The sequence below is a fragment of the Monodon monoceros genome, unplaced genomic scaffold (genome assembly GCF_005190385.1).
Source record: "Monodon monoceros isolate NGI ecotype Baffin Bay Population unplaced genomic scaffold, NGI_Narwhal_1 Super_Scaffold_7, whole genome shotgun sequence".
Taxonomy (NCBI): Eukaryota; Metazoa; Chordata; class Mammalia; order Artiodactyla; family Monodontidae; genus Monodon; species Monodon monoceros.
The window spans coordinates 62,745,045-62,766,656 of NW_021703784.1; the positions used below are offsets into that span (position 1 = coordinate 62,745,045).

At 37.7% G+C, this 21,612-nt stretch overlaps 1 protein-coding gene and 1 non-coding gene across 3 annotated transcripts in view; one reads left to right on the top strand and one right to left on the bottom strand.

Moving 5' to 3' along the window:
• Positions 1–319: 319 nt before the first annotated feature.
• Positions 320–21,612, bottom strand: part of RNF141 (ring finger protein 141) — a 45,071-nt gene continuing 23,778 nt past the window's right edge. The window contains exons 4-6 of one of the 2 annotated variants that reach the window (XM_029209209.1): positions 10,608–10,789; positions 5,611–5,718; positions 320–673 (exon numbers count right to left, since the gene is read on the bottom strand). In XM_029209209.1, the coding sequence (XP_029065042.1) occupies positions 523–673; positions 5,611–5,718; positions 10,608–10,789 (441 nt within the window). In that variant the 3' untranslated portion in view covers positions 320–522. The remainder of the gene's footprint in view (positions 674–5,610; positions 5,719–10,607; positions 10,790–21,612) is intronic. The other variant, XM_029209210.1, reaches the window with a different exon arrangement.
• Positions 15,926–16,032, top strand: LOC114887867. Its single transcript, XR_003791628.1, has one exon. It is a non-coding gene; the product is annotated as a U6 spliceosomal RNA (small nuclear RNA).

Here is a 21,612-nt window from a genome sequence, read left to right on the forward strand (position 1 = left end):
CTATAAAAGGAGCAATAGCTAACCACAAGGGGGCATACATACTCCTTAGATTCCAGCAGTAAGACTAATTTAAGTAGTAACATGCACTTTGATGTATTCTACATTTTCAGTCATTTAAGATTTTCTCTCAGATGGCTACAGCTTTTTAACATTCAAGGTTCATTTTAAACCTAACTAAATAGATTCCAGAATATTCTTGCCCTGAAAAATAATAGTATTTCAGAAGCCCCTGGAAATGTTGCTGTTACCTCAGCAAAGGATTCAAGAGCAATTAGTCCTAATATATATTAGAACAGATAAACAATAGGAAAATATGGTCTAAAACAGTAGCAAGTTTTAGTTTACCATAAATGGAAGACATGGAAAGTTTATCAAAGGAAATGGACAAATTGTCAGAATAGTGAAAATAAGAGGGTGGGGAAAATTGACTTCTCTGTGTCTGTCCTACAACATCCCTGCATTCTTCCGCCATGACCAAAGTGTTTGTAGCCCACATTAGCAACAGAACACTTCACCCCAAGGTCATGGCCTATGGGGCTGGCCTGCCTCATCAGCCATGTTAAGAATATAGTTAGCCATATCATCTTCAGTGGGTGCATCTGACACCACCCAAGATTCATTTGCTCCAGTCATCTGTAGGCGGCAAATCGGGCAATTCCTGTGTCGATCACTCCTATTAGAGAAGTCAAATAACAGTTTGTTTTCTTTTTCTGTTAAAAAAATGGATTTGGAACAATACATGTACATGTTTTTTTTTAAAGTAAACAGCATAAAAGTATATAGTGAAAAATATATCTCTTCCTCCTATCCCAGTCTTTAATTATTATCCCCAGAGGCAACCACTGTTACCAGTTTCTTATACATTCTTCTAGAGATAGACCAGGCATGACCAAGCTTGTGTGTATCTATACATCACTGCTCTTTTTACAAGTATCAGCACCTGTTAGAGCTGTCTATTCAAAATAAACATACACTGTTTGGATAGGCCATACTTCATTTAACTTATCTCCCATAGAAGGACATTTAGGTTTTTTCTTATCTTTTGCTGCTATAAACAATGGAATGGAAGCATTCAAGGTTTAAAATAATAAATGAACTTTACATGCAGAATAATTTTGGGGGGAGGAAAGAGCTTATATATAATCACTTAAATCAGATTATGTTTTCCAAAGGGATTTTTTTGTCTTGTCAAACATTATTTTGGAAATTTCAAAAATAACATATTTGAGCCAGAAACATGTCATAGAGGGAAAATATTTTTCTCTTCATCTCTCAGTGAAGTCTGAGACCAAAGTAATTAAATTATATCAATTGCTCCTTGGCTTCCGTGCAAAAATTTAGAAATCTGTTCCAAAAACTCAATGTGAAAGTAGAGCTGGCATATATAATTCAGATTCATTTCTGGTTCCTCAGAGATATTTTTCAAGATAATTGTGTGCTTTTCTGTGCACAAAAGTTACAATTTTAAAACAGTCAGTTTCTGGCCAATAGGGAACAGATTTATCTTCCCACTTGAAACAACTAAAACACTGGACAAAATACATGAAATAATGGTTTTCAACACTAAGCATAAGATGACAAAAGATTATAACCCTGGAGAGATAGGAAGCAAAAGAAGGTGAGCCCTATAATTGCCCAGCTTACTGCCCTTGAGAGTTTCCAGGCTACAGAGCAAGCAGGGGAGACTGAGATGGAGCCCGGTAGACTCCCTGAGTTGACAAGTCAGAGCTGAGGACCTCGGGAAGCCAAAGCAGCTAGAGTTCATAGGGTGGAGTACTGCAAAGGAGAAAGCTATACAAAGGGAGAACCCCAGAGTCTACTGAAGGTCCCCGTAGATATATTCAGTAGAGTAATGATCAGTGTGTGCATGTGAGGAAACTACTCAAGGCTGTGGAATCACCCAAAAGTGATTTGAGGGAACAGTAACCAAAGCTCACACAGGGCCTGGGACATTGCCTGTTCCCACCAGCCAGAGTGGAAAACCTCATAATTTATGGAACATTGGGTAGAGTACTCTGAAGTCTTGTCTCATTAGTGGGGCATAATTAGCTTCTAAACTAAACATCATTCTGGTCCTGCCTAACAAACCATAAAAGCAAGACTCAAAAGGATTAAACTGTTTCCAAGTAACTATATTCCAGAACAAAGCTCAAGAATATACGTATACAAAAATATCCAGTACCCCAAAAGGTAAAAAAATCACAATGTCTGGCACCCAGTTAAGAACTACCAGTCATACAAAGAAGTATAAAAATACAACCCAAAATGAAGAGAAAAATCCATCAAAAGTAATCCAGAACTCACACAGATATTAGAATTAGCAGCAAGAAAATGAAAGGTTATGATAATTATATTCCATATATTAAAAAAGTAGAGGAAAGACAAACATATTAAGCAGAGATTGGAAGATATTAAAAACTTAAACTTCTGGATGAAAACTAAGAAATCTCAAGAAAAAAATACACTGGGTGGGATTAATGGCAAGTTAAGACATTGCAGGAAAAAAAGATTAGTGAATTGAAAAGATATAGCAATATTAACTATCCAAAATGAAATACAGAGAAAATGACTCAAAAAAGAAGGAAAGGGCTTCCCTGGTGGCGCAGTGGTTGAGAGTCCACCTGCCGATGCAGGGGACACGGGTTCGTGCCCCGGTCCGGGAGGATCCCACATGCCGCGGAGCGGCTAGGCCCATGAGCCATGGCCGCTGGGCCTGCATGTCCGGAGCCTGTGCTCCGCAACGGGAGAGGCCACAGCAGTGAGAGGCCCATGTACCGCAAAAAAAAAAAAAAAAAAAAAAAAAAAAAAAAAGAAGGAAAATAGCATCAGTGAACTGTGGGACAACCTGAAGTGGTCTAATACATTAGTAACTGGAGTCTCAGAAGGAGAGGGGACAAAAGAAAACAGAAAAAAATATTTGAGAAAATACTGGCTGAAAAATTTCCAAAACTGATGATACTATAAACCTACAAATCCAAGGAGCTCAATGAACCCTAAGTGCAAGGAACATGAAGAAAACTAACGCACATCAATCAAATTGCTCAAAATCAGTGATAAAGGGAAAAAACCTTAAAAGCAGCCAGAGAAAAAAAAGGCACATTACCTACAGAGGAAAAATGATGAGGATGAGAGCAGATTTCTCACAGGAAATGATGTAAGCAAGAAGGGGGGGAGCAACGTCATTAAAGTACTGAGAGAAGAAATATCAGTCTAGAATTCTATATCCAGAAAAAATATCTTTCAAAAGTGTTTTTCACACACTTGATAAAATCCTATGGAATCTACAATAAAGCTATAAGAGCTAATAAATAAATCAGTAAGGTTGCACGATAGATTGATACACAAAATCTGTTTATTGCTAGTACATAGAAATACAATAATCAGAAACTGAAATTTAAAAATACCATTTAAAGTAGCATAAAAATTATAAAATACTTAGGGATCAATCTGTCAAGGACATGCAACACTGGAAACTACGAATACTGATGACAGAAATTAAAGAAGACCTAAATAAATCGAGAAATATACTGTGATGTGGGTTGGAAGACTCAGTATTGTTAAGAAGTTAACACTCTCAAAATTATTTAATGCAATCCCAATCAAAATTCTTATAGCTTTTTTGTAGAAATTGACAAGTTGATTATACAGTTCACACTGAAATGCAGATCTAGAAAAGCCAAAACAACTTTGAAAAAGAACAAAGTTGGAGGATTAACACTCCCTGATTTTAAGACTTACAAAGCTACACTAACCTATGTAGTGTGGTATTGGTGTGAAATAGACAACAGGTCAATGGAACAGAATAGAGTCCAGAAATAGACTCACCTGTGCTTTAACAACTGATTTTTAACAAAGGTGAAGAGGCAATTTAGTGAAGAAAAGATAGTCTTTTCAACAAATTGTGCTGGAGCAACTGGAAAGCCATGTAAGCGTAAAATAAAAATTTTTTGATCCACATGTCACAGCATATACAAAAATTAACTCAAAATAGATCATAGACCAAAATGTAAAACCTAAAAACTATAAATCTTTTGGAATAAAAAATGGAAGAAAACCTTTGTGACCTTGGGTTACACAAAGATTTCTTAGATATGACAGTAAAAAATCATTATCCATTAATCACGAACTGAGAAATTGGACTTCATCAAAATTAAAAACGTCTACTCTTTGAAAGACATTCTTAAGAGAATGAAAAGATAAATCACAGAGTGGGAGAAAATATTTGCAAATCATATATCTGATAAAGGACATGTATCCATAATACATAAAGAACTCTCAAAACTTAATACAAAACAACCCAATAAAGAAATGGGCAAAAGATCTGAATGAATACTTCACCAAAGATGAAATACATACAGATGGAAAATTAGCATAAGAAAAGATGCGCAGCATCATCAGTCAGGAGGGAAAGGCAAATTAAAACCACAGTGAGATACCACTACACATCTATTAGAATGGCTACAATTAAAAGGACTGACAAATACCAAGTACTGGCAAGGTTGTGTGGCAAGTGGAGCTCTCATACACTGCTGGTAGGAGTGTAAAATGTCACAGCCACTTCGGAAAACAGTGGGCAGTTTCTTAAAAAGTTAAACATATACCTACCGTATGATCTAGCCATTCCACTTCTAGTTATTTATCCAAGAAAAAAACAAAATGTATGTCCATAAAAGCAGCTGTCCACAAATGTACATTTAAAGTATATATAAAGGCAGCTTTATTTGTAATAGCCAAAAATTGAAAACAACCCGATGTCCATCAACGGGTGAATGGATAATAAATAAGCTGTGGTATATCCATACAATGAATACTACTCAGTAATAAAAAGGAAGGAGCTACTGATACATACTACAACATAAGTAAATCTTGAAATAATTATAATGAATGAAAAAAGCCAGACAAAAAAAGAGTACATACTGTATGATTCCATTTATAAAAATTATAGAAAATCCAAATTATTTTATAGTGATTGAAAGCATATTAGTGGTTGTCTGGGGACTAAAAGAAGGGGCGGGGGGAAGGAGACCTTACAGTGGGCATGAGGTAACTTTTGGGAGTGACAGATTTGTTCATTACCTAGATTGTGATGATGATTTTTATGGGCATATACATATATCAAAATATATCAAATTGTACGTTAAATATATGTAGTTATAACTGACATATTGTATGTCAATTATAAATTCTCCTGAACACTTGATTCTTATTTTGTAAAATAATGAGCTTGACTAGCTATTCTCTAAGTTCTCTCCAGGTCCAATATTCAATATTCAAGGATTCATATTATTCTTTCTAATCATATATGGAGGAAAAAAGTAGAAATGAGGAGGAAAATAGAAGAAAAGGCGGAATGTTTGATTCTAGACTCTAGTCAGGCACAAATCTCCTTACAGCAAAAGTAAATTGTCAAAACTAAGATACATCCCCACATTTTATAAACTTTAGGTATAAAGATATTTTAACCAGTAGGAGGCATGTCATAAAATCCAAAGTACTAAAGAACAAAATCTCTTATACTTAACTATAATATTTTTGCATTTTTTGAAGTTTATTCATATACACTCTCCCTCTTGATCTTGGCCTAACCCATGAAGGCAGCAGATTACTTACCACTTGTCAATGCACTTCTGACAAAAGCTGTGAGCACAAGGCAGGATGAGGTCAGCTCGACCATCCATACAGATACAGCACTCCTCCTCGTCAGTCAGCTGCTTTACCCTGCAATGTGAAAACTGAGCTGGAGCAATGATATTCTCTGTTGTCACTGTGCAGTAAACTTTGTTTCCATTGCCTTAAAAAGCATTATCAAGCATCTATGTGCCCTCAACATAAAGCACAATATGACTCATGCAATATCAGAGTAAATTAACTTATCTTTTAGGGATAGCAAATATATTAGGGAAGAAGTACTAGAGGGGCAAATTCCATAAAGAAAGGACTGGATGAAAGATAAATCCTGAGATGGTTAAAAGGAAAATATGGACCAAAACTGGAAAATAACTTAGCCCATTTTAATCATATTGAATTTTTATAAATGAATTCAACCAATATATGATTTATGCACCATAAAGGATACAAAGCTTTCTAAAATAGGGATCCTGCCAACAGGGTCTTGTTATGCTACTGCTGATAATGGGCATATAAATGAAAGAATAGCTTAGTCTTAAGGATCAGGTGCTTGCTATATGAAATACAAAAAGAGTTAGAAAGCAAAGTTATTTGTCCTCAAAGAGCTCTTTCATCTTGGGAAGAAAAGAGATATTGAACCTTCTACTCCAGCCACAATTCTGAATGCCCCTGAATGAGCCAAGGACCTCTGTATGTGGTGTTTTCCTTTCCTGGCATACCCTTGTGAGTTTGGTAAACTCCAACCTCAGTTACTCAGCTCAAGATACCATCTTCTCTATGCTCTCAAAACCAACATTTTCCTCAGTTAAAGGACTTAAATACTGTATTTTAATTGGCTATTTATTGTTGGTCTATCCATACACTGTAAGCTCTTTGAATACAAGGAGTTTGTCTTAGGTTCTCAATACATGTTTCTTGAAGTGATTTTAATTTGCTTTTAATCTTTGTGCTATTCTGTAATTTTTAGGTTTACTTCATCAAGCATGTACTACTTTTATAATTATACAAAAATTAAATGTTTCAAAGTATAGCCACTGGACTATAAGCTTCTTGAGGGTAGGAACTATCTCTAACATGTTTTTATTCCCTGCTGTGCTTATACCACTGTATATAAGACACTATATACTACTTTAAAATCTGTCAATTTGTATATAGAAGATAAGCAAATGTCAAATGTGCATTACATGTAGTAAGTGCTAAGTAAAGAAGGAAGAAATGAGTATATTTCAAACTTGTCAGAAAGATGAGGTAGAAAAAATGATAGGATTTCGACAGACAGAGGATGTTCTATGTGAATAAACAAAGCTATAGAGATAGGAAAAAAAAACCCCAAAACTCTGTATATGTGTGTAACAAGGAGGCTAGCATCATGCTCCGGGGAGAAAAATAAGAGAAAAGATTGCTTAAGTATAGCAGAGATAATCTGATCCTTGTATGTCAAAATAATAAGTTTAAACTTGTTCTGACAGAGTTTAATCAAGGGGAAAGTGAACCCCCATTGGAAATAATGCTGTAGGAGATTAATTGGGAGAGCAGTATGGAGGACAGTCTAGAGGGAGGAACACCAATCAGATCCTTATTTCAGCAATTCACCTGGGAGATAATTAGGGCCTGGTCTAAGCAGCATTACAAAAGACAAATCATCAGGATGTGGTAATAGATTAAATGCTATGCTTTAGCAATGCATAAAAGAGGGCAGCCCCTGAATTGAAATGGGGAAACTTAATGAAACCCTAGATGGATGTGGATCTAATGTTACTTGAATTTTTCTATATCTATTCATTTAAATGTTTAAATGCCTTTTAGGTGCCACGTATTGTGCCAGACCCAGAAGAACTAGGGTCTCTGCTCTTGAGGAGTTTACAATTTATGTCTAAGGACATGGACTTGGGTGTCAGTAGCAGAGAATATAATTGAATCCATAAACAGTGACAGAGTCCTGAAGGTTAGAGTTTAAAACTGAGGAGTAGAGGGTTACAAAGAACAGCATTCTGGATGGAGTTGAAAGAAAGAATAGGAGACACAGAAGCAGCCAGTAGAAGCTGTACTATGTTCACTTTTCTTGCTACCTTCCTAGCAATACAGTGACCAGAAGAAGGAAGGAGGAAGAGTCTTGCTCTGTTTGTCCTTATTAGACCACTTGTAAAGTAGAGAATTCAGTTCTCTGCCCCCTACCTGAAAGACAAATTGACAAATAAAAGATCATCCAGGAAAGCCTCTGGGATATAGAAGAGACCTATACAAACAAAGGCCGAAGGAACTGGGGAGGCTTATCCTGGAGAACAGAGGCTCAGTGAGAATTTGATTTCTGTTTTCAAGTATTTGAAGGGCTGAAAGAGAGAACAGACTTGTTTGGTGGATTTCCAGAGGGCAATGTCACTGAAATAAGTAGAATACAGTAATAATTTAAGAATAATGATAGTTAACTTTTACAGACTTTTTTTTTATGGGCCAGGCACTGTTCCAAGCATTTTATTTATTTAATTTATTTATTTTTGGCTGCGTTGGGTCTTCGTTGCTGTGCGCAGGCTTTCTCTAGTTGCGGCGAGCAGGGGCTACTCTTAGTTGTGGTGCGCGGGCTTCTCATTGCGGTGGCTTCTCTTATTGTGGAGCACGGGCTCTAGGCGTGCGGGCTTCAGTTGTGGCTCATGGGCTCTAGAGCGCAGGCTCAGTAGTTGTGGCACATGGGCTTAGTTGCTCCGTGGCATGTGGGATCTTCCCAGACCAGGGCTCCAACCCATGTCCCCTGCGTTGGCAGGTGGATTCTTAACCACCGCACTACCAGGGAAGCCCCCAAGCATTTTACATATATTAACTCACTTAACTCTCCCAAGAGTCCTATGAAGTAGATCTTATCATTGTCATCCTCTTTTAAAAGATGAGGAAACTGAGGAAAGAGAGTTTAATAACTTGTCCAGAGTGACATAGTAAGGAGTAGAGCCAGGATTTGAACACAAGCAATTTGGTTCTAGAATCTGTCCTGTGCTGCCTTAGGAGAGCCAGATTTTGTCTCTGAGGAAAATAATGCAAAAGGGAATATTACATAGTCATTAAAGCTATTTGTGAATCAAAAGGCTTGCCTTTCTGAGGCAGTGAGTCCCTTACAGCTGCAGGTGTTCATGTACAAGCTGGACTACCACTTGGCTAAATGTGGTTAAGTCTCACTATGCAAAGTGCTATCCATGGATGAGCAGTAGTGACAACACCTGGGAACCTGAGAGAATCTCAAGCTCCTCCTCAAAACCAGTGAATATTAAAGTTTAAGAAGCACTCTAGTATAGGATCTTCCTGCACTAGAGAGTACTAATGCAGAGGTTGCAAGCATGGCTGTATTGCCAGACAGGCCAGAATGTGAATCTCAGCTAGGCCAATTTCTAGCCGTGTCATTTATTTGTCTAAACCTCAGTTTCTACATCTGTAATGAACCAATAATTGTATTCTTATGGGGTTGTTGTGATTTAATGAGTTTATACGTGTAAAGCACTCATCACAATGCCTAATACCCTACAAGTACTTAATAAATATAAACCACTAATAGAAATAGGCACCAGATGTAAGGCTGAACCAAATAAATACCTCTTAAGATCCCTCTCAACTTGAAAAGTCTGTTTTTCTATGAACTAAGTGTATCAGGGTGTAACAAAAAAAACCCAAAAAACATACAAAGGCAAGAAGCAGCCCTAACCTACCAATCAGGCATTGAGTTTCCCAGTCTCAAGGACACATGAAAAGGAATAACACTCTTACCTCCTTCATTACAATGACTGCAATAAGAAAAAAGTATTACTTTCAATTAATTTGCTACCATCGAGCTTAGTAAATACTATTTACTAGTAAATACTATTGTCAACTTTCAAAATACTCAAAAAAAAAATCACCATTCTGAAGAGGGAGAGGAGAAAAAGCAGGAAATCAGACGCCTGTCTTTGAAAGATTAACTTTACAAAATACAGGAAAGATAAGCCAAAATCCTGCCTATAATACTCTAAAACTCATTTGGCATTTCATCAGCAACACTTGTACAGCCCAAATGTAGAAAACCAAACAATCCTATTAAAGATAAACAGGACATGATAAGTTAAAATACAATCTTACTACAACATAGTATTTGGAAACCAGGTGGTTAAGAATGGATCGGAAAATGCAACTGTAAATGGAGCAATAAAAAAGAAGTTCTTGTTAACCATATTCTTAACTTGAAGTTAAAAGACACTGTCAATTCAGATTTGTGCTGTCTACCCTGTATGACAATAAGACAGGATGTCAACATGTGTTGACCCACATAAGGCTTTTTCCAATGAGGCATTTATAAAGTTAAATTATGGTCATGGTTGTCAAATGGCAACAGGTGGGAGTTTTCACATGCCAAAAGCATTATAGAGAAGGAAAAGAAAGTTTAGATAGAACAATAATATATTAGGCCTGAGTAAACAAGCACCATCACAGAAAATGCTGTCTGACTTCATTTCCTTCTGGTAACTCAGTACATGCAATATGTGCACCAACTACTTGTTCATTCCTGAATGGACTGCCAAGTCCTGGAGACAGTATTTACAATGTTAATGCTCCAATTAGTCAGATATCTTTAAGAAAAACTGGAATGGTTTTGCCAGATTCTTGGACCTAATTCCCTGAAGAGCTTTGATTGTCTAAGAACCTAAATGCCTATTATAAGAGGGGTATTAACTATATCCTTTGTCATTAAATGCAAGCAAGTAGAGCGGAGAGTGGATTCATGGAAACTAGATTGACAGAAGCATTACCTGGTGTGAGCCACTTTAGTTTTTCTTTAATTTGGCACTCTAACAATGTCCTGAAACACAGAATAATCCAAAAGCAGATCTGGGATATAATATCAACTGAGACAAAAAGTAATGTGATTTAAGATGTCACGGAGAACACCAGCAAAAACATTAATGCGATTTCAGTACTTTGCATGTTGGAAAATAAGAAAAACATGGTATTTATGAACTGTATACCTTCCCATCCAAAGACTAGCCTGACAAGATGTTACAGATGATGAGTTTTCATCAGGGTCTTCAGAGGTGGAGCTCTGTGCCAATACTCCTGCTGCTTGACTTGTGATGTCTTTATAAAGCTGAATAAACTGGTACAAATTCATGATCCGTGATGCTTCCACAATGCCACTGCTTTTGTTAATCTAAAAATACAAAGACAATGAAAAAAAAAAAGTTGATAATTTTTTTGATCGATTTTTCCCAAAAAAGGGGAACAAATATTTAGTCAAACATCCTAGGAAACAGAAGTTTTCAAAGTTTGCAAATTACCTAACAAGAGAGCAAGAGTCTGAGCAAATGAATAATATCATGTCCCCTACATTTGTGGGGTTCAAAATATACAATATTATATCATGTGATACTCAAAATAACCTGTAGGGTTGATTAGCCATCATCCTGTTTAGTTGTTGAGGTCAGGCAACTTTCCCAGAATTAAGAAACTTATTTTAGAGATCAGTATTGACAATCCTTTTCATTTTAATTTATTTAAAGAATTTTTTTTTAAATTAAGGTTCAGTTTTTAAAAATATTTATTTATTTATTCATTTATCATTTATTTTGGCTGTGCCGGGTCTTAGTTGCGGTATACAGGATCTTCGTTGGGATCTTTAGTTCCAGCATGCATGTGGGATCTAGTTCCCCGATCAGGGATCAAACCCGGGCCCTCTGCATTGGGAGTGCGGAGCCTTACCCACTGGACCACCAGGGAAGCCCCTATAGAATTTTTTAATTAAAGTTTTATTTGAATCCAACAACCACATGCCATTCTACTATAACTGAAACAACAGATTTCCTTCTTGAATATCTTAAGTTCTATTATATACCAAAACTTACAATCTGGAGACATGAGAAAGTGAAGTACAATAGTTAGGTTATATAAAAAAGACATGATTATAGCAACATTTCAATATTTTGAATAAAATAATAATATTTGTAACTAGCATTTATTAATTATTACTTGAGAAGGCAGTAAGAGAAAAAACAGAATCAAGTATGAATCAGATTCCACTGTGAAAATGGTAGAACCATCTCTAATAATCAGAAAATTCATTAAATTTGGGGAAGGTAAGGTCTCTATAGAGATGCAAATACGTAAGATTCTTTGTAATAGAAGACTATACATGGGGTAGAGAACAAATAAACAGCATTAAAGGTGACAGGAATTTATACAGGCTTACAAAATAAGACTTTCAGAGCTGAGGAAACTGGGCCAGTCTTCCTCTGGAACTGCACAGTTCAGAAATTAGGGAATAATTCATATAAACTTGGTATTTAATAGCAAAGCTCATCAAACTTCCATTTTTTAAATTGAAGTATAGTTGATGTACAATATAAATTACAGGTATACAATACAGTGATTCACAATTTTTAAAGGTTATACTCCATTTATAGTTATTATATTAGCTATATTCCCTGTGTTGTACAACATATTCTTGTAGCTTATTTTATACCTCATAGTTTGTACCTCTTAATCCCCTCCCTTTATATTGCCCCTACCCACCCACCCCTGCCACTGGTAACCACTAGTTTGTTCTCTATATCCGTGAGGCTTCTTTTTTGTTATATTTGCTACAAACTGTAATTATTATAATCATACAATTCACATAACAAATAGTTATCGAGTACCCATTATGTGGGTGTTACACGTACTATGTGCACTGCTCTAGGCACTGGTGACACAGTGTGTAAAAACCAGACAAAAATCCCTGTCTTCATGGAGGTTACACTATAGGTAGGAGAGACAGACAAATAAAATACAGATTAGATAAGATGGAAATAAGTGCTATGGAGAATATTAAACAGAGGAGAGAAAATGCTGAAAGGCTACAGGGAAGGCCTCACAGAGTAGGTGACATTTAGGAACTAAAGAGGTGCACGAATCAGTCATATGGATATCTGAGGGAAAGAGCATTCCAGGATGACAGTCAAGCGCAAGGGCAGAAGTGAACCTGGCAAGGAGCCAAGCGTGGCTGGAACAGAACGAGAGAGAGAGAGGAGTGGTTGAAGATAGAGTTAGGGAGTGAGGTGGGGACAGAATGTATAGAACTTTGCTGTTCATAGTAATGACTTTGGTTTTTACTCCAAGGGCATGGCAAGTCACTGGAGGGTTTTGAGCCAAGGAGTAATAAGATCTAATTTCATTTCAGATTATGAATGGAATAGACTGGTTATTGTGCTGAGACTAGACATAATGGGGACAAGGGCAGAAGCAGGGAGACGAGTTAGGCGGCTATTGGAATAATCCCAGTGAGAGATGATGGTTGCTAGCAATAAGGTGATAGTAATGACAATGGTAAGAGTTGGTCACATTCTGAATATACTTTGAAGAGAAACCTGACAGGATTCACTCATACACTGACTGTGGGGTGGGTATAAGAGAAAAAGAGAAGTCAAGGATGACTCCAAGGTGTTGGTCTAAGTAAAAAGACGGATGAAAATAAAATAATTCACGAAGCTTCTTAACAGCCACCTTAGTCCATAATTTTAATTAACCCATTAATTTTTCTAATATTATTCCCACAAAATATTCCATTTAAACATTATTTAGATTATCTTTTTATAATGTTTGAGTATAACCGCCACAGCAGATAGCAGATACTCAGGATAAGGTCTTACTGTAAATTGGCTTTCAGTTGCTTAAGATTAAGAAATATAAAATTTCAGTCTACTATCAGCTTTTTATACTGGACTTTAACTCTATTTTTCTAATGTTAACACTGACTTCTCATAGAGTCTTTCAAAAAGAAACTAAGAAATGCAAATAAAACATTTCTTTAGATCTAAAATCAAGAAAAATTATACAAATGAAAGGTCTGATTGCCTATGTTTTTAATACTTTTGTTTTTCTAACTTAGAATCTTATTTTAAGGATGATGTTTAATCACCATAAAGATATAATGGTTAGAGATACTGAGGCAAAAAAAATTTTTTTGACTAATAGTAAAATCAAACATTAATTCTGTGTTTGCCAAAGAAGAGCAACAGAAAACTAAGGGATCAGAAATCTGCTACATTCATATTCCTACAGTTTTCTACAATTTCTACTGGGACCTTCAATGTGAGCTGAGTAATTTATAAAACAAAGATGGAGAATATAATTTAGGTACTATACTATATCAATACACAAGGAAAGCTTCAACCTATCCCAGTCATTTAAAATGAGAATATTTCTTCAACAGATTTTTGTTCACTCAACATATATTGAGTTCTTACCAGGTACTAAGCATTACAGGCTGTAAGAGATACAAGGATGAAACTAGACAGAGTTCCTGCTCTCAGGAGCTTAATATCTTCTAGGGAAACTAAGAACCTAAACAAATAATATTAGTCATAACGTAAAATTTAATCATGAAGTATAAATAAAGTGCTTTTGGAGTTTAGAAGAGCTAAAAGAATTTCTTTAGGTTAACTTTATGGATGAGATGGTATTTGAGGTGGACCTTTAAGGAGACCTCAAATTTAGACATGCAGAAATAAAAGATGTGGCAGAAACTACTGGCTGATTATCCAAATGCCATTCCCACTTTTTACTGTGCCAGTAGTGCCCTAATTTTGTTTTGGTGACTACCACTCCCTGAAATGACTCAGGAGTCAATCCTTGTTAGTCTCATCTAAACCAATCACAGTAATCACATCCCCTCTGCCAGTGTAGGTGTAAGAAGGGGAATGTGAGCTAATATTGACCCACTGAGTTTGAAAGAGGGATCTGCTAGGTCTTTGAATTAACCAATCGAGGAGCTACTTTATATTAGGGTTTCTTGATAAGTGAGAAAATAAATACTGTTTTTGTTTAAACTGGTGGAATAGGGTTTTTTTGTGACTTGCATCTGATGGCAATTTAAACAACAGAGGAATGGACATTCTAGATGAGGGAACTCAGTGAGCAGAGGCATCGAGATAGGAAAGTAACAGCTATACAGCCTTAAATTAGCTAAGCCTGGTGATTGCAAAAGGGGATAGTGGTAAAACAGAAAAGATAGCCTTGGAGCCATATTGTAGAGGGCCTCAAATGCCAGGTCAAAGAGTTGGGACTATTTTGAAGCCAAGGAAGAATTGCTGAGGAATTTTAAACAGAAGAGTGATCTGATGAGAGCTGTGCTTTAGAAAGGTTATTCTCACAGCATCATAAATTAGAACTGAGGTGGAGACAAGATGGCGGTGTAGGAAGACGTGGGGTTAGCGTCTCCCCACAGCTAGGGCAACTGCCAGCCAATGGTGGGAGACTCTGACACCCAAGGAGATGTGAGGAACCCAAAAGTGAATTGGTAGGACGTATGGGGGACTGAGGCAGGAGGACAAGTGGAGGCCAGACAGGATCGGTGTCCCTGAGGCCAGAAAGATCAGGAGAGGCAGGCGGGAGGGACTCTCTGGGAAGAGTGGGAAAGGAGTGGGGGGCAATTGCCCTGCCCATTCGGGCCCAGGGAGCCTGATGAGGTCCCAGGCTGATCCCCTGCCCTCAAAATCCCCTCCAGGCCACGTGGGTCCTTGGAGGTACAGGAGGGAGGCCAGAGGAGATCAGGAGAGGCAGGTGGGAGGGGCCCTCCCAGACCGGAGGAGAGGAGAAGAGGGCGTTTGCCCCACCCATTTGAGCCCAGGAAGCCTGCTGGGCTCCCAGGTGAGGTCTGCTGCCCTCTGAGACCAGGGGTGGGGGGCACACCTGGGCCCCTTCTGTTTCTTGAGCCTAAGCTCCACCCCCCACAGCCCACAGGGCCTTTTCCAGCCCTGTGGGTCCTGAGCATTGTCCCTGCCCACCACCCAAACCTCACCAATGTTTAGGCCCCACCCTCCACAGCCAAGGCCTCCCCCTCACCCTTTTTTTTTTTCTTTTCCTCCCTCCTCTTTTTTACTATTGTGGTACTGATGTACCTTCTGGTTGTTGATTCATCTATATTTTCATTTTTATATTCTTCCTAACATATCTGTTAGTTTCCTAGTCTAATTTTATTTTTTACTTTGTTATTGTTCTTTTTTTATTTTCCCACCCCAGGTGGCTGGCAGGATCTTGGTTCATGAGCCTGGGGTCAGGCTGAAGCTCCTGTGGTGGGAACTCCGAGTCTGAACCACTGGCTAACAGAGAACCTCAGACCCCAGGGAAAATTCATTGGAGCGAGGTCTCATGGAGTTCCTCATCTCGGCAGCAAGACCCAGCTCTAGCCAATAGCCTATAAACCCCAGTGTTGGAAGACTCAGGCCAAACAACCAGTAAGACAGGAATACAACCCCACTCATTAAAAAAAAAAAAAAAAAAAAAAAATGAGATGGCAAAAAAACATGTCACAGTGCTCGCTTCAGCAGCACATATACTAAAATTGGAATGATACAGAGAACATTAGCATGGCCCCTGCGCAAGGATGACACGCAAATTCGTAAAGCGTTCCGTATTTTTACATATGTATATGTATAGCTGATTCACTTTGTTATAAAGCAGAAACTAACACACCATTGTAAAGCAATGATACTCCAATAAAGATGTTAAAAAAAAAATATGTCACAGATGAAGGAGCAAGGTAAAAAGCTACAAGACCAAATAAATGAACAGGAAATAGGTAATTTACCTGAAAAAGAATTCACAGTAATGATAATAAAGATGATCCAGAATCTTGGAAATAGAATGGAGGCACGGATTGAGAAAATACAAGAAATGTTTAACAAAGATCTAGAAGAATTAAAGAACAAACAAACACAGATGAACAACACAATAACTGAAATGAAAAATACTAGAAGGAATCAATAACAGAATAACTGAGGGAGAAGAACGAATAAGTGAGATGGAAGACAAAATGGTGGAAATAACTGCCAAGGAGCAGAATAAAGAAAAAAGAATGAAAAGAATTGAAGGCAATCTCAGAGACCTCTGGGACAACACTAAATGCACCAACATTCGAATTATAGGAGTCCCAGAAGAAGAAGAGAAAAAGAAAGGGTCTGAGAAAATATTTGAAGAGATTATGGTTGAAAACTTCCCTAACATGGGAAAGGAAATAGTCATCCAAGTCCAGGAAGCACAGAGAGTCCCATACAGGATAAACCCTAGGAAAAACACACCAAGACACATATTAATCAAACTAACAAAAATTAAATTCAAAGAAAAAATATTAAAAGCAGCGAGGGAAAAACAAAAAAATAACATACAAAGGAGTCCCCATAAGGTTATCAGCTGATTTTTCAGCAGAAACTCTGCAGGCCAGAAAGGAGTGGAAGGATATACTTAAAGTGATGAAAGAGAAACACCTACAATTAAGATTACTCTACCCAGAAGGATCTGATTCAGATTAGATGGACAAATCAAAAGCTTTTTCAGACAAGCAAAAGCTAAAGAGAATTCAGCATCACCAAACCACCTTTACAACAAATGCTAAAGAAACTTCTCTAAGCGGGAAACACAAGAGAAGAAAAAGACTCACAAAAACAAACCCCAAACAATTAAGAAAATGGTAATAGGAACATGCATGTAGATAATAACCTTTAATGTAAATGGATTAAATGCCCCAACCAAAAGACACAGACTGGCTGAATGGATACAAAAACAAGACCCATATATATGCTGTCTACAAGAGACCCACTTCAGACCTAGGGATACATACAGACTGAAAGTGAAGGGATGGAAAAAGTTATTCCATGCAAATGGAAATCAAAAGAAAGCTGGAGTAGCAATACTCATATCAGATAAAATAGACTTTAAAATAAAGACTGTTACAAGAGATAAGGACACTACATAATGATCAAGGGATCAATCCAAGAAAAAAATGTAACAATGATAAATATTTATGCACCCAACACAGGAGTACCTCAATACATAAGGCAAATGCTAAAACAACCATAAAAGGGGAAATCGACAGTAACACAATAACAGTAGGGGACTTTAACACCCCACTTACACCAATGGACAGATCATCTAAACAGAAAATAAATAAGGAAACACAAGCTTTAAATGACACAATAGACCAGATAGATTTAATTGATATTTATAGGACATTCCATCTGCAAGTGGCAGAATACACTTTCTTCCCAAGTGCACATGGAACATTCTCCAGGACAGATCACATTTTGGGCCACAAATCAAGCCTCAGAAAATTTAAGAGAACTGAAATCATATCAAGCATCTTTTCTGACCACAACACTATGAGGTTGGAAATCAATTACAGGAAAAAAACTGTAAAAAACACAAATACATGGAGGCTAAACAGTGAGATACTAAATAACCAAGAGATCACTGAAGAAATCCAAGAAGAAATTAAAAAAATACATAGAAACAAATGACAATGAAAACACGACGCCCCAAAACCTATGGGATGCAGCAAAAGCAGTTCTAAGAAATTGCTAAGTTTATAGCAATTCAATCTCACCTCAAGAAACAAGAAAAATCTCAAATAAACAATCTAACCCTACACTTAAAACAACTAGAAAAAGAAGAACAAAGAAAACCCAAAGTCAGTAGAAGGAAATAAATCATAAATATCAGAGCAGAAATAAATGAAATAAAAATGAAGAAAACAATAGCAAAGATCAATAAAACTAAAAGCTGGTTTTTTGAGAAGATAAACAAAATTGATAAACCCTTAGTTAGACTCATCAAGAAAAAAAGGGAGAGGACGCAAATGAATAAAATGAAAAAGGAAAAATCACAACTGACACTGCAGAAATACAAAGGACTATAAGAGACTACTATGAACAACTATGTGCCAATAAAATGGACAACCATGAAGAAATGGACAAATTCTTGGAAAGGTACAATTTTCCAAGACTGAAGCAGGAAGAAATAGAAAATATAAACAGACCAATCACAAGCACTGAAATTGAAACTGTGATTAAAAATCTTCCAATAGGGCTTCCCTGGTGGCGCAGCGGTTGAGAGTCTGCCTACTGATGCAGGGGACACGGGTTCGTGCCCTGGTCCGGGAAGATCCCACATGCCGCGGAGTGGCTGGGCCTGTGAGCCATGGCCGCTGAGCCTGCGCGTCCAGAGCCTGTGCTCCGCAACGGGAGAGGCCACAGCAGTGAGAGGCCCGCGTACCACACACACACACAGAAATCTTCCAATAAACAAAAGCCTAGGACCAGAGGGATTCACAGGTGAATTCTATCAGACACTTAGAGAAGAGCTAACACCTATCCTTCTCAAACTCTTCCAAAATATAGCAGAAGGAGGAACACTCCCAAACTCATTCTATGAGGCCACCATCACCCCAATACCAAAACTAGACAAAGATGTCACAAAAAAAGAAAACTACAAGCCAATATCACTGATGAATATAGATGCAAAAATCCTCAACAAAATACTAGCAAACAGAATCCAACAACACATTAAAAGGATCCTACACCAAGATCAAGGGGGATTTATCCGAGGGATGCAAGGATTCTTCAATATATGCAAATCAGTCAATGTAATACACCACATTAACAGATTAAGTAATAAAAACCATATGATAATCTCAATAGATGCAGGAAAAGCTTTCAACAAAATTCAACACCCATTTATGATAAAAACCCTCCAGAAAATGAGCATAGAAGGAACTTACCTCAACATAATAAAGGCCATATATGACAAACCCACAGCCAACATCGCTCCCAATAGTGAAAAACTGAAACCATTTCCTCTAAGATCAGGAACAAGACAAGGTTGCCCACTCTCACTGCTACTATTCAACATCGTTTAGGAAGTCCTAGCCACAGCAGTCAGAGAAGAAAAAGAAATAAAAGGAATACAAATTGGAAAGGAAGAAGTAAAACTGTCACTGTTTGCAGATGACATGATACTATACATAGAAAATCCTAAAGATGCCACCAGAAAACTACTAGAATTAATCAATGAATTTGCTAAGGTTGCAGGATACAAAATCAATGCACAGAAATCTCTGGCATTCTTATACACAGACAATGAAAAATCAGAAAGAGAAATTAAGGAAACACTCCCATTTACCACTGCAACAAAAATAAAATACCTAGGAATAAAGCTGCCTAAGGAGGTGAAAGACTTGTACTCAGAAAACTATAAAACACTGATGAAAGAAATCAAAGATGACATAAACAGATGGCGGAATACACCATGTTCTTGGATTGGAAGAATCAATAATGTGAAAATGGCTATACTACCCAAAGCAATCTACAGATTCAATGCAATCCCTAACAAACTACCAATGGCATTCTTCACAGAATTAGAACAAAAAATTTTACAATTCGTATGGAAACACAAAAGACCCCAAATAGCCAAAGCAATCTTGAGAAAGAAAAACGGAGTTGGAGGAATCAGGCTTCCAGATTTCAAACTATACCACAAAGCTACAGTAATCAAGACAGTATGGCAGTGACACAAAAACAGAAACATAGATCAATGGTACAAGATAGAATGCCCAGAGATAAACCCATGCACATATGGGCACCTAATTTACGACAAGGAGGCAAGAACATACAGTGGAGAAAAGACAGCCTCTTCAATAAGTGGTGCTGGGAAAACTGGACAGCTACATGTAAAAGAATGAAATTAGAGGGCTTCCCTGGTGGCGCAGTGGTTGACAGTCCGCCTGCTGATGCAGGGGACGCGGGTTCGTGCCCCGGTCTGGGAAGATCCCACATGCTGCGGAGCGGCTGGGCCCGTGAGCCATGGCTGCTGAGCTTGTGCATCCGGAGCCTGTGCTCCGCAGCAGGAGAGGCCACAACAGTGAGAGGCCCACGTACAGAAAAAAATAAAAAAAAAGAATGAAATTAGAATACTACCTAACACCATACACAAAAATAAACTCCAAATGGTAAAGCCTTAAATGTAAGACCAGACATTATAAACCTCTTACAGGAAAACATAGGAAAAACACTCTTTGACATAAGCCACAGCAAGATCTTTTTTGACCCACCTCCTAGAGTAATGGAAATAAAAACAAAAATAAACAAATGGGACTTAATTAACCTTAAAGCTTTTGCACAGCAAAGGAAACCATAAACAAGACAAAAAGACAACACTCAGAATGGGAGAAAATATTTGCCAATGAAACAACAGACAAAGGATTAATCTCCAAAATATACAAACAGCTCATGGAGCTCAATATCAAAAAAACAAACAATCCAGTTAAAAAATGGGCAGAAGACCTAAATAGACATTTCACCAAGGCAGACATACAGATAGCCAAGAGGCACATGAAAAGATGCTCAACATCACTAATTACTAGAGAAATGCAAATCAAAACTACAACGAGGTATCACCTCACACTGGTCAGAATGGCCATCATCAAAAAATCTAGAAACAATAAATGCTGAAAAGGGTGTGATGAAAAGGGAACCTTCCTGCACTGTTGGTGGGAATGTAAATTGATACAACCACTATGGAAAACAGTATGGAGGTTCCTTAAAAAGCTAAAAATAGAACTACCATGTGACCCAGCAATCCCACTACTGAGCATGTACCCTGAGAAAACCATAATTCAAAAAGAGACATGGGGGCTTCCCTGGTGGCGCAGTGGTTGAGAGTCCGCCTGCCGATGCAGGGGACGCGGCTTCGTGCCCCGGTCTGGGAAGATCCCACATGCCGTGGAGTGGCTGGGCCCGTGAGCCATGGCCGCTGAGCCTGCACTCCGCAACGGGAGAGGCCACAACAGTGAGAGGCCTGCGTTCCGCAAAAAAAAAAAAAAAAAAAAAAAGAGACATGTACCATAATGTTCACTGCAGCTCTATTTACAATAGCCAGGACATGGAATCAACCTAAATGTCCATTGATGGATGAATGGATAAAGAAGATGTGGCACATATATACAATGGAATATTACTCAGCCATAAAAAGAAACGAAATTGAGTTATTTGTAGTGAGGTGGATGGACCTAGAGTCTGTCATACAGAATGAAATAAGTCAGAAAGAGAAAAACAAATACCGTATGCTACGCATATATATGGAATCTAAAAAAACAAAGGTACTGATGAACCTAGTTGCAGGGCAGGAATAAAGAGGTAGACACAGAATATGGACTTGAGGAAATGGGGT